Source organism: Muntiacus reevesi, chromosome 3 (assembly GCF_963930625.1).
Source record: "Muntiacus reevesi chromosome 3, mMunRee1.1, whole genome shotgun sequence".
NCBI lineage: Eukaryota > Metazoa > Chordata > Mammalia > Artiodactyla > Cervidae > Muntiacus > Muntiacus reevesi.
The window spans coordinates 2,218,980-2,231,505 of record NC_089251.1 but is presented as its reverse complement, the minus strand read 5'-3'; the positions used below and the strand labels follow the sequence as shown (position 1 = coordinate 2,231,505).

General features: G+C 62.3%; 1 protein-coding gene across 3 annotated transcripts in view; it reads right to left on the bottom strand.

Annotated features, from left to right (window-relative positions):
- The window catches only part of SARDH (sarcosine dehydrogenase), a 60,864-nt gene that overhangs the window by 14,923 nt on the left and 33,415 nt on the right, over positions 1–12,526 (bottom strand). For all 3 annotated transcript variants that reach the window (XM_065928085.1, XM_065928083.1, XM_065928084.1), the window contains 4 exons: positions 11,775–11,913; positions 10,188–10,301; positions 8,641–8,788; positions 4,694–4,787 (listed from right to left, as the gene is read on the bottom strand). In XM_065928085.1, coding sequence (XP_065784157.1) covers positions 4,694–4,787; positions 8,641–8,788; positions 10,188–10,301; positions 11,775–11,913 — 495 coding nt within the window. The remainder of the gene's footprint in view (positions 1–4,693; positions 4,788–8,640; positions 8,789–10,187; positions 10,302–11,774; positions 11,914–12,526) is intronic.

Below are 12,526 nucleotides of genomic sequence, written 5' to 3'. Positions count from 1 at the left end.
CACAAACTTGGCCATCTCTGAACATCAGAAGGTAAACAGTACGGGGCACCCCCAGAAAGACCCCACCTGCACCTACAGACAGGCAGGGACTGCAGGGTCGGAATATGCTTGCAGAGAATGGTTCTGCCCTGGAGGAACTTCCAGAATCTCTGAAGCACACTCTTGGGGTGGCTCAGAGCCCCCAACCTCATTCCAGCCACACCCTGTCCTTACACGTCGACGGCCAGAAGCTGTCACTGTCCCCACCAGATAGCCCTGCATAGTGGGCCTGGCCACCATGTCCTTCTCGACTACACACACTCTGTCTCTCCAGGGCCGTGGTGAATTCGCACAAATCGTGCAAAGCGGCTTTTCAGGCAATGGCTAAAACCTAGTTGGCAAACCCAGGCTCTATGAAGGTGCGGGCCTCCCGCCTCTGTACAAGGCATGCAGCGGGGAGAACAGTCCACCCTGGACTAATGGAATCCGAGTAGTGAGACGCACACAGTCAGGAAAAGAAATGCAATTTCCTTTTGACCCGAAATTAATTTTCAGAAGAAAATTGCTTTATCACGTGGCCTCAAGATGAGCTTCGAGCCCAGCACCTGCTGCTTTCCAGAGGGGCCCCCGTCCTCGGCTGAGGCTCAGGGACACCGTGTCTTCCCCGAGAACCAGGCCGGGAGCAGATCTACACTGGAAACCTCGCTGGCCCTGAGGACATCTGGTCAGCTGGCAGCCGAGGGGACAGCTCCCGCCCCATTCTTCCGACAGGAATGTGAGGATCTTGGAAGCCTGGGGCCTGTCCAAGCATCTCAGAATTGCTGCAAAACAACGGCGCTGCTCTGCTTAGGACATGGCGCGCCTGGTGGCACTGCTCAGCCACGGTCGCCCACTTGGGCCTTTGCCGTGAGGGTGGGTCTTCATGGGCAGCAGCGGGGTCCCACTCAGCCACCCTTGGGCGGGATCTGTGGTTCTGGGCTCTGACCCTCATCGTCCCGCGCATCCCTTGTGACCCAGAGGTCTGGCCGATGACTCAGACACACACATTCCTCTGCCGCAGCTGGTTGGCTGGCGACCAATTATCTCCCATAAAGACTTGGCCCTGAACTCCCGCCCCAGCATCTCAACATTGATGGAACTGGTGTCAACACATGTTGATGTTATTTAGGAGAACATGAAATTCCCCCTGGATCCAGAGCGCTCAGGACGTCTGGACAGACTTACAGGACGGCTCAAAGACACGACGGCTCTGTGTGACAGATGGGGAAACTGACCCCAGCAAAGGTGCTCCTGGGGGTAGGACCAGAAGCCAGGCCTGCTGGCCCCCAGCTCTGCTGGGCCCTGACGGGACTGTGTCCTGGACCCCCAGATCCCGGGCCGACCCACTCCCAGCTCCCCGTCTGCCTGTGAGGCTGCCTCGGGCGGGGCCGGGGCAGCGGCCAGCCCAGCTCCCGCGGCCTGAGTCCCGCTGGCCGCCGTCTTGCAGGCCGGTGGATGGGGAGGCCTTCACGCCACCCTCTGGGACCATCTGGGAACTTGTGGCCCCGGCCACCGCGAGGTCATAACATCGATACCACGGGACCAGAGCCCCACCAGTGGGGCCTCAGGGGGAGGTGCGGTCGCCAAGGCAAGACTGGAATCCCCCTCTTACATGTGCTCCCGGGACCCCCTCACTCCCTGTCGGCTCGAGGTAGGGGCTGCGGCCTCTCTCCGCCCAGGCCTGGGGGCCAGTGCAGGCTGGGCTGGGGCTGCAGCATCCTTCCCGCTGCCAAGACCAGCCAGGCTGTGAGCCTGACGAGCCCCCGACGTGGTGGGCTCCCAGCCAACATGTCCAGAGCTAACTCCAGGGCCGACTGCTGCTCAGCCCTGGGAGAGACCCTGCACTTTAGAAGGGAACCAGAACTCCGCCGGGCACCCACGCTGGCTGAGTGTGAGCCGGTGGGTTGGGCCGCGCCTGGAGAGGGTCTCTCCCATCTTCCCCCAGAAGGGAGGCAGAAAATACTGCAGGAGTGCTGCGCGGCCGGGAAGGCTGGGGCCGTGACCCTGGGACACCTCTGCTTCTGGGTCCTGGTTCTGAGCAACATGTCCAGGTCAATAATCAAAGTCATAACAGGCCCACCGTCATGGGGAGCCCGTCACAGAGCAATTCCAAGGAGAAGTGGCCCGACCAAGTGGCCCGCATCCGGCCCTAGAGAGGGTAACGCAGCATTTCAATCTCAGGTGGTATTTCGAGGAACAAGAAAACTATCCCCACAGTGTCCTAAGAGAAGCCGAGTGCACGAACTGTGTACAGTTTGTGGGACGATCCTGCTTCTGTTTAGAATTTACAGGCAGAGGTAAGGGACAGACGGCGGAAGGAAACATTCTGTTCACCTCGGGCTTTCTCTCCGGTGGAACTGGAGGAGTTCTCGTTAACTTGCTCGTGTCTTACGAACGTTCCCGGTATTTACAGTGAGACACTGACGCCCGACAACTCTTTGGCCAGACCCTCTGGCCGGCGAGAAAGGGCAGGCTCAGTGAGGTCAAGGGGGGCACCCAAAGGGGTCGCGCCAGGAAGAGGTCTGCACCCAGGCCCCACACAGCAGCTGGAAACGGGGCAAGCAGAGAGGTGGTTGCGACAGAAGCACTGAGCCCGCTGCCGGGGGGAGGAGGCAGCAGAGAGAAACAGCCTGCGGCCTTCCCGCGCCCCCCTTCTGCCCCCGAGCACCCTGTGGCCCCCACCTTCTGCCTGTCGACCCGGAACAGGCTTCACCCTGCAGTCTGGCCTCTGTTTCCACTGGCCCAGCCCGGCTCCCAGGCCCCAGAGACCAAGGTGCAGCCAGACAGCCGTGGGCCAGGCCTGGGGAGGCAACCAGGGCAGGAAGGGCTGCCCCCCGCCCCCCGGGGTGGGTGTGGGGAGGCAGCCGGAGCCCGTTGTCCCAGCCCAAGCCCCCAGCGCCTCCCTGAAGTGGCCCTCAGCTGGAGGGGCGGCCTTCCCACCTGCCCCTCTTCCACACGAGTCCCCGAACCACACACAGGCTGAGCCACGCCAGCTGCTCCCCCCACCCTGCCCCGCATCCCACGTCAGAACCCCTACTCCCGAGTGGGGGCAGGGCACAGGCCCCCACCCCAGGGGGCCGAGAGGGCCCGAGCTGCCCTCGGGCCGGCCAGCGGCCGCAGAGGCTGGGCGGGGCTGTGCTGTGCTCCCGAGATGCACACCCTCTCTGGGCCTGGCAGGCGGCGCTGCACCACGGAGGCAGGAAGCGAGCTAGACAGACAGCCCCGCTTCCTGCCCCCAGCGCGGCCTCCGAGAGCGCAGGCAGAGCAGAGAGCCTTTATCTGCCTCCTCCTGGCAGCCTCCTTGCTGACGTCAGCGAGACACTGTTTACTTGCTAACAGGACCCAGACTGCGTGACCTCCCGCCCCTCTGCAGGCCAGGATCTGGAACCTTCCTCGGCGCCTCCCCGCAAGCTCCCAGATGAACGCGAGGAGGGTAAAAGCGGGGGTGCCCTCAAGTCCGGCTGCCTGTCCACCCCCTGCCTCCTTACGGCCTTGTCTGTGTTATTGACACAGAGTCGCGCGGTTTTTTATGTCCCAGTAGCTGGGGGGGCCTGGGCAGTCCATCCGACTTCTCTGCGCTCAGGTTGGGGAAGCACCTGTTCTGGGGGTGACATTTCCTACACCAGGAGCTGCTGGGAGACCTCGTTCAACGCACGCGGCCGTGACCACCTCCAGGGTGACGGCACACCTCTAACAGGGCCGCCATGGAGCAGTGCTGCCCCCCCCCACGGGGCTCCTGCCCCGGGAACGTGCGGCCACGTCTGGGGTGCTCCTGGCGTCCAGGGGGTGCAGGCTGGGCCTGCCGCTCCACATGCTGCAAAGCCCCCCGCCCCAAATATCTGCTCCACAGCGTCGTTGATCGCGTAGGGCTCAGAAGCCCTGATAGAAGCTTCACGCCGCCGGGAGGGTGAAGCCAGAGCCGTGTGAGCCCTTGGCCGACAGCGGCTGACGTTACTTTGACCGCCTGCTCCTCACCTCGGCCCCAAGAAGTCAGAGTGGAAATCGTGACACTTATTTTCCAAAAAGGAAACCAAAGTCCAGGAGTAGGACGGGCTCGCTGACCAGAGCTGGACCCTGGACCTGGCCCAGGGTCTCGGAGGATGGCGGATCCACTGGAGCTGTCCACAGTCTCAGAAGCTTCTGGCCCTGGGACTCGACTTTCTGAGCTGGGAGATGGGCCAGGGTGCTGCCCAGGGGCCTGGCAGGGCACCCCGAGCAGTCCCTGCCCCCTCCCACGGTGCCGGGAGAGGGGGGACAGTCAGGAAGACCAGCTCTCTGCTCAGGACACGCAGGCCTCGGGAGCAGCAGAAATGACCACTGTCCTCAGCCCCGAGTCCCGCAAGGAGGCGCGGGAAACATGCTGATGCGGGAGGGTGTGCCCCACGCCTGAGAGGTGGAGACGGCAGGCAGCCGCCGAGGCAGCAAGGCTGAGGCAGAGGCTTGGGACCGGGCCCCCCACGTGCCAGGCACCGACTCGGACCCCCGCTCCTCCTCCGAGGCCCTAACAGCCGGTGGGCATGACCGTCTGGACCCCCATTTACTGCAGGGAAGCCGGGCCCAGGGAGATCCAGAACCTGCCCAAGGGCACAAGACTCCCAGGCCCCGGGTTTGTCCCCGGGCCGCACGCTGCTGCTGCCACCCACAGCCCGGGGGCCCCTGGGCAGCCGCTACCTACCAGGTGCCCGGCGGCTCTCACCAGCTTGTGGGTGGAGAAGGGGAAGGCCTCGTCGCTCAGGTCGGCCTCCAGCACCTCCTGGAGAATGGCCCGGCTGTGAGCAAGGACAAGGCTGGTCAGTAAGTAGGGCAACACACACCTGCCAAGCCCGGCTGGGTGCGCGACCCGGGCTGGGAAGGCTCTGAGGCCGAGGTCCTGTCCTCACGGGACAGACCGACAGCAAACACGCTGTTAATAAAAGCGCACCGCAATGGAGATGCGCAAAGACCCAGTCACACGAGAAAGGCGCCTTCGGGACTTCCCTGGCCGTCCAGCGGCTAGGACTCTGTGCTTCCGCTGCAGGGGGTGTGGGTTTGATCCCCAGTGGGGGAGCTAAGATCTCAAATACCAGGCACCATGGCCAAAAAAAATTTTCAAATTTAAAAAAAAAAAAAAAAGCACCTTCATCAGAAACAGTGACAGAAACAGTCAAGCCCTGGGTCTCCTTTCTCAGATGGGGAATCCAGGCCTAGGGCAGCTGTCTAAGCGGTTAACGCCCCGCATGCCAAAGCCCCCCAAGGGCAGGGGCCCCTCTCCTCAGCCCTCTGCCCGACTGTGCCCGGAAGAGTCTGACCCCCACGCTTGATGGCTCGCCTGAGACCTCCCAGTGTCCGTGGAAGCCCTCGCTTCCGGGGTGCCTTGCTACTCGCCTCCCTCCCTGCCGGCCGAGTTCACTATTGCACGTTCCCTCCAGCGTCCCGGCCCTGTTGAATCTTCCGTCATCCCTCAAGTCTTGGCTCATCTGTCACCTTCTACAAGAAGCCCTCCCTGATTCCCAGTTGAGAAGAGCCAGTCGGCAGCCTGATTCCCTGAGTCGGGATCAAGTCCCCCTTCAGCGCCCGCGGCCCTCATATGTCCCCTGCTGGGGCACCTCTCATGGTTGCAAACCTGCCCCACGGAACCGGGGGCTCCGTGCCGACAGGGCCCCCTCTGCAGACGTGCCTGGCACAGAGAGAGGGCATTTGGTAAATGGGGCTGATGGAAGGCGGGCTGGCTTTGCACTGCTGGGCCAGCTCCCCATCGGCAGCAAGCAGCTCTCATCCACTCCCATTTCTGCCTCGTAGGGTCCCAGCCAGCGCCCAGAAACACTTCCGACCCTGATGATCCCCGCCCCCCACGGTGCCGGCAGCTGCCCACCCACGCCGGCCCGAGGTGCCCAGCCCGCTGGAGTGTGTCAGGATCCTTATGTAACACCCGGGCACCCACGCGTGCCCGCCCCCGGAGAACACACCTGGTCCCCAAGAAGCCTGTCTACGCTGCAGCCCTGGGCGGCGGGGGCCAGGGCTGCTCCCTTGTCTGCCCCCAGGGGAAGGCGGAAGGAGCTGGACCTTGGGCTCAACAGGGCCAGGGGTCCCCAGTCGGGCAGCAAGCTGGGCAGGCAGGTCTGCAGGGCTGTCCCTCCCCCAGTGGGCAGCAGGTGGCACCAGAGGGCACAGGCTCTGCGCAGAGGCCGGGTTCAGGCTTACTGTCCCCCCTCAGCCAGCGTTGGGCCCCCTCGTGGCCCTATGAGGACAGTGAGGCAGGCGTCAGCCAGACTCCCCGAGCCGAGCACCTGGGTATTAATCATGGGACAGCGACCACTGCCCCCGGGCTGTCTCCACCAGCCACGAGTGGTCTGCTGAGCTTCCGTTAATTAAAACAAAAAAATTCTGTCTCACCGGCCACCTTTCAAGGCCTCGCTGGCCACATACGGCTTAGAGGCTACTGTACTGGGCCATCAGTTATGAACTGTCTCCTGAAAGTTACACTGGCTGGAAGGTCATCCAGCATCTCCCATGGTCCGGGTGCCATGAAACGCTTCCCACGGAACAGCTCAGAAAGTTCAGCCCTTATCGGCAGTGCTGGTGACATTGTTATTCATACAAGAAACTTCGGGTTATTTTTGAAGGAGCGAGGACAGTTTGGAGGAGAAAGTTAAGAAATCACCCAGAGGAGGGGAGCTCGTCTTCCTGCCCTGGCAACCGTCACTCGCCGCCCTCCTGGAGCAGCTTATAATGAGGCTGGGAGAGCTGGCCTGTCCCCGCAGGCCGCGCCTTGATCAGTCCGTCTGGCGCCCCCTCCCTCCCCTGCCCACTCACTCCCCACCACACCCGAAATAACCCAGTCCCTCTCCAAGGTCGCCATGGCAATGAAGCTTCCGAGGACTGTCTAGCACTCAGGAGTCCAGGACCCCAATCTCCGTTCAGTCCAGAGATGCGGATGTCAGCTCACCCAGGGGAGAAATGCAGACGCTGCCCTGCAGAATGGGGCGCTTCCCCGGGCCAGGCCAGGGCAAGTGTGGTCCATGCATCTTTCTGCAGAATCCCAGCATCCCAGTTCTCCTGCTGCAGCCGGCAAGCTCGGCCTCCCTGCACACACCCCATGCCTGTCCTCCCCTCCTGCCTCAGCCCGCCCCAACCCGGCCATCCCTGAGACGACCCTCGTCAAGCCCGCAGGAACCACAGGCCGCCAAACCCACCTGTTGATGATCACTCCCTCTTTGGAGTCCCTCCATCCCCTGCCCTTGAGGCTCTTGCCCGCCTCCCACACTCTGGCCCAGCATCAGAGACCCCGTTAAAGCCCACGTCCAACCGCACCCCTCCTCCGCTCAGCCCTCTCTCCTGGAGGAGCAGCCTCTGCACTGCGAGTCTGGCCTCCGCGGCCCTCTGAGCTCATCCTTTCCCGCAGCCCTGCCCTCGCTGCTCTTCCTCCCGCCGCAGGGCCTTTGCACCTGCCACTCCCTCTGTCTGAAACACTGTCCCTTCAGAGAGTGCCAAGGCTTGAGTCCCCATTTCCTCCAGTATCTCCTCCAAGGTCCCCTTAACAGATACTGGTTTTCATGAGCAGCCTGAAGTCCAGCATTTGGTGGATAAGGTAATGACCAACTCGGACTCCGCGACCACGTAATGCCTGTCCGCCGTGTGCCTCTGGGCAAGGTGGGGCACGCGCAGAGCCACCTGCAGCTCTGCCCGGGAGGGGAGGTCCATCCACCCAGAACCCAGCCGGGGGGCTGTCAGCTTGGCCAGCTCCAAGGCCAAGGGAAAACAGACCCTTTGGCGGGGTCTGACGGCACCGACCAGGGACCCTGATATGACCCCAGGCTGACAGGGAGGTCCATGGACACGGCTGTGCTTCGTCTAAGCGAGCAGCTGGGGGATAACCTGGCTGGAGGCACGCTGCCCTCTCTTCTTCGACACTGAGAAAAGAAAACAGTTCTCACCACCTCAGAGGGCTAGGGTCAGGATGGAGCAGATGTTGGCGCATCCCAGGCATCCCGCTGGTCGATGCTTTGCTCGTCCCCTGGTCCTCCACCACCTCCCCCACCCAGTCCCTTCTCTGAAGCCAGCCCGAGGATCTTTCCAAAATGCACACGGGCTCAGGTGACCCGTTGCCTCAGACTGTCCCGTGGCTCCAGGCAGAAGCCAGCATCCAAGGGCCTTCCAGGAGCCGGCTCCTCGTGGGCGGGAACGCAGCTCAGTAGTCGCTCACGGGATGAGTCAAGGAGCGAATGGCCGTCCCCAGACCTAGTCGCTGGGGGTGCTGAGGGGGGAGCGGTGTCCTCCTGGTGCGGAGCACCATTCTCAGCCAGGGTGGCACGGGGAACCCCAGTCTGGCTCCGCCCTCTTAGAGATGGCATACACAGTTCTCAGACCATATCAACCAGCCACAGACACCCCTGCCGGCCCTTCCACGACCCCTGAATCCTCAGATACTGACTCGCTGTCAGGTTGAGTGTGAGTCACATATTAGGAGCTTTTCCGTATCCCAGAGCTTTGAAAAGCATTTTCCTAGGTGGCCTCTTGGGGGTCGCTGGCACGTTCAGCTCACTAGCCACCGCATCCCATTCTGGACCAGTAAATGGTTCTGCCTCGGGCCCAGACAGAGGGACGAGGTGTACCCCGGCCCTCGGGCCCCCGTCCTGTCCTCACCTGGCCGGGCCCTGGACGCTGAGCAGGCCCAGGTCCTCGGAGCTGTCAATGAGCTGGCACCGGAGCCTCCGGTCCTGCAGCGCGGCGCTGATGTGGGACCAGCTATGCTGGGCCGCGGCCCCGCCCACGGCCAGGTAGTAGCCGTCGCCTGCAGGAGAGGCGCCGGGACTCAGAGCAGGGCTGCAGGGAGGCGGGAGCGGGCAGGGCCGGGAGCGGCGGCCCAAGGCCTCCGAGGAGGAAGCAAGCCCTCCTCCCGTGAACGTGAGCCACCCAGGCCCGAGTCAGGGGACCCTCCCGATGGGGCTCTGGGTCTCATCACCCGCAGGACAAAATGCCAAGGGAGCGTTTTCTGGGCGTGTCCGAGGCTTCCTCCCGCTTCTCAAAGGGTCTGTGATCCAGGGAAGCGTAAGGGCCCCAGCACCGTCACCCCACGTCCCACCAGTGCTGGGAGGCCTCGGACAAGTCTCTGTCCGTCTCTGAGACAGCACCTCACCAGCCCCCGTTTCTCTCCACTTTCCCATGCCCCCGCCCCAATCCCAGGGTTCCCTACAGCGGCCTTTCGGGGACTGGCACTTTTACAGGCACCGCAACGCTGACCCTCCCCTGGAGGCTGACACGCGGCAGCACCCTCCAGTTTCCAAAAAAGAGACTGAGGTTCAGAGAGGCCCCACGTACGAGGAGACTGGCCTGTAGCCAGCTCTGAGTCCACGGCCTGTGGAGCAGCCACTGGGCCACACCGCCGCCCGGGAACTGCTGAGCGGAGGGCGGCCCAGCTCTGCCCAGTGTCCTGAGAACCACTGCTCCGGGCGGGTGACCTCAGACGGCCGTGCGGCTCTGGGTCCCTGGAGAAAGGAGTGCTGCCCGCTGTCTGTGGATCTCGGCCACCGCTCTCCCTCCCGGATGGGAGGGGCTGCCGCACGAGAGACTGGACGGCTCCCACGGCCGCCAAGGGGTGGGCGGGGGGAGCTGGAGTGATGGGCAGCAGACCTCGCTCAGGGTATCAGACCCGTGCTGACAAGGAGCATGGACACTGAGCTCCCCATCACAGGAGGCATGCAAGCAGAAGCTGAGGGCCTGCAGAAGGCTCCAGGCGTCAGCTTCGGCCCAGAGCTGCGGACCTTCCAAGGACCTGCCCCCACCCTCAGCCTGGGAGTTACATGGGGACTGAGACAGCCGACTCGGCATAGATGCCAGAGGCCGGAAGGAGGTAGCTTCTCCCTCCACGTGGGAGGCATGGCCTTATCCTTGGCTCACCCTGTTCCGGGCAGGCGAGCTGAGCACACCCACGCTGCGGCCGCCCCGAAACCCCGCAGGACAGGCAGGTTCAAAGGCGTAACCACCGCGCGCTCAGCGCTCAGCATCGCCGCCCGAACAAAGGCTGCATTCAGCCTGAAGCAAGACCTCTGATCTCCCAGGCCCTGACCACAGCCGGCACAGGCGGGATTGCAAGCGGCCTCGGAAGCCCTTCACGCCAGTCCCGCACTGGCCGCCGCCTCACCGAGCTAGGCTGCTGTCAGGGCGCTGCCGGGCCTCGGGGCACCTCTCACCTTCAAAGGCAGGGGCCAGCGGCGAGGCCTGGGGGCCGGGGGCCAGGCGGCTGACGGTCAGGTCGCCCTCCGTGCCCCCGCGGTGGTTCAGCATGCACGTGTACACCGTGGAGCCTGCGGGCAGGAGACAGACCCCGGGGCAGGGGGAGCCGCTCAGCAAGGCGGGCAGCCCCTCAGGGCAGGACAGCCTTGGCCAGACGCCCGGGGGTACCTTGATAGGCCCCTCGGCTTGGTGACGCCACCATGACTGAATGACCCAGAGAGGGACGGGCAGGTCACCGAGCACTGCCATCCTCGGAGGAGGACGGGTCAAGGAGACTTATTTTTTTGAAACGTGACTCCTCCCAACCCATCCCTCCCACCCACCCCCACCCCCACCCCCACCCCTGCACGCTGGGACACTTTCAGGGCAGGATTCACATCTCATTCACTTTGGTGCTCAAGTGCCAAGCCTGGCATGGCAGAAGCTCCATGAATGCTGGATACATGCATATGCAGATGGAAGATGGATGGATGGGTGGATGGGGGGTGACTGGGGAGGTGGGGAGAGGGTAGGGGCAGGGATGGATGGCAGGAGGGGGTGGGTGGGTAGAAGGGTGCTGGCAGGATGAACGGGGGGAGCGGGATTAGCGGAGGTGAGTAGCAGGGGCATGTGATGAGGTGTGTGGGTGGGTTGGCCGGATACACGGTGTAATGGGTTGAACTGTGTCTCACCAAACGGTGTGTTGAGGTCCTAACCCCTAGTCCCTCTGAAAAATGGACCTTATCTGGAAATAGGGTCTTTGCAGATGGAATCATGTTAAGAAGACCAGAGCTCATAAGAGTGGACCTGATCTAACATGACTGGTGTCCTTAGAAGAAGAAGATGCAGGGTGGCAGCCATGTGACTGTGGAGGCAGAGGCTGGAGTGATGTAGCTGAAAGCTGTGGACCGGCGGCCACGGCCGGAAGCCAGCAGATCCCACGGTCTCTGGCCCTGACTTTGAACTTCCAGCCTCAGACTCTTAAGACAACACATGTGGGTTGTTTAAAGCCACTCAGGGCGGTATTTTGGTGCAGCAGGGCTAGGAAGTAATAGCGATGGGGCTGGAAGAGTTTGGGGGTGGGCAGATGAGTGGAGAAGATGCTAAGGGCATGGGTGATAAAAAAAAAAGGGGGGGAAATGAGGATCCCAAACACTGCCTGGGACACACTCACACGGCGGAATTATTCATCCTTCATTTCGAATTCAAATGTAAATGAGCATCCTGCATTTTCATTGAATTCTAGAAACCCCATGGGGAGAGCATTCCTGGTGGGGGAGTGGACAGGCTCCCCAGCCCCAGGAGACCGTTCTGAGGGCCTGCTGCCTCGAATCCCGTCTGGAACAAAGTCAGAGGCGGGTAGCGGAGGACGCAGAGGAAGGTGGAGGGGGCCTTGGTTGGGCTCCGCGACCAGGGCAGAGGGGTCTGGAGGCGGGGGCCCAGGGCCAGGCTGGGGGGCAGAGCCGTGAGCTGCGCGAGCCCAGAGAGACAGGGTCAGCCTGCTGCTGTCTCTGTGCCGGGGCCGCGCTGAGGCGGGAGAGGCGCACGGCCCACCCGCTCCGTACCTGGGGGCCGGCTGACGTCGGCCGAGAAGAGCCAGTCGGCGGCCTTCCTGGCGTCCGGGCCCACCAGGTAGAACTTCCCGAAGTAGGACATGTTGAACACAGCCGCGGCCCCTCTGCAGGCCAGACACTCCTTCTTGATCTGAAAGGTTCCAGAGTTGGGGTGCCGTGGGGGCTCCGGGATCTGCCTCCCCGACAAAGACCCCACAGCACCGGGCTCCAAGACCCTCTCCTCCCCTCCAGCGAGAAACGCACGGTCACGTTCTTCTCAGGCAGAGGGAAGGATGCCCGGCCGGTGCAGGAGGCCCAGAGAGAACGGGAGCCGTGAGAGGATTCACTCCAAAGGGTGAAGGTCATGCAAAACATGTTGTTTGACCACAGTGGAATCAATTTAGAAATCAGTAGCAGAAGGAAAATTGGGAAGTTCACAAGTAAGTGAAATTAGACAACACACTCCTTAAAAACCAGTGGATCAAATGAAAAAGTCACCAGGAGGGTTAGAGAACCCTTGGAGAGGAAAGAACAGAAAACAACAACGTGTACAAACTGTCGGGAGGGAGCAGCTCCCTGCTCATCCGGATGTTAGACTGCAAAGGCTCTCAAGTCAGTCACCGCACACACCACTTGGAGAAACCAGATAAAGGAAAGCAAATTAAACCCAGTGCAGGCAGAAGGAAAGAAATAATGAAGACTAGAAAGGAAATAAACAAAAGTCTTAAGAGACAGAGAAAATCAGCAAAATGGAAAGTTTTTTT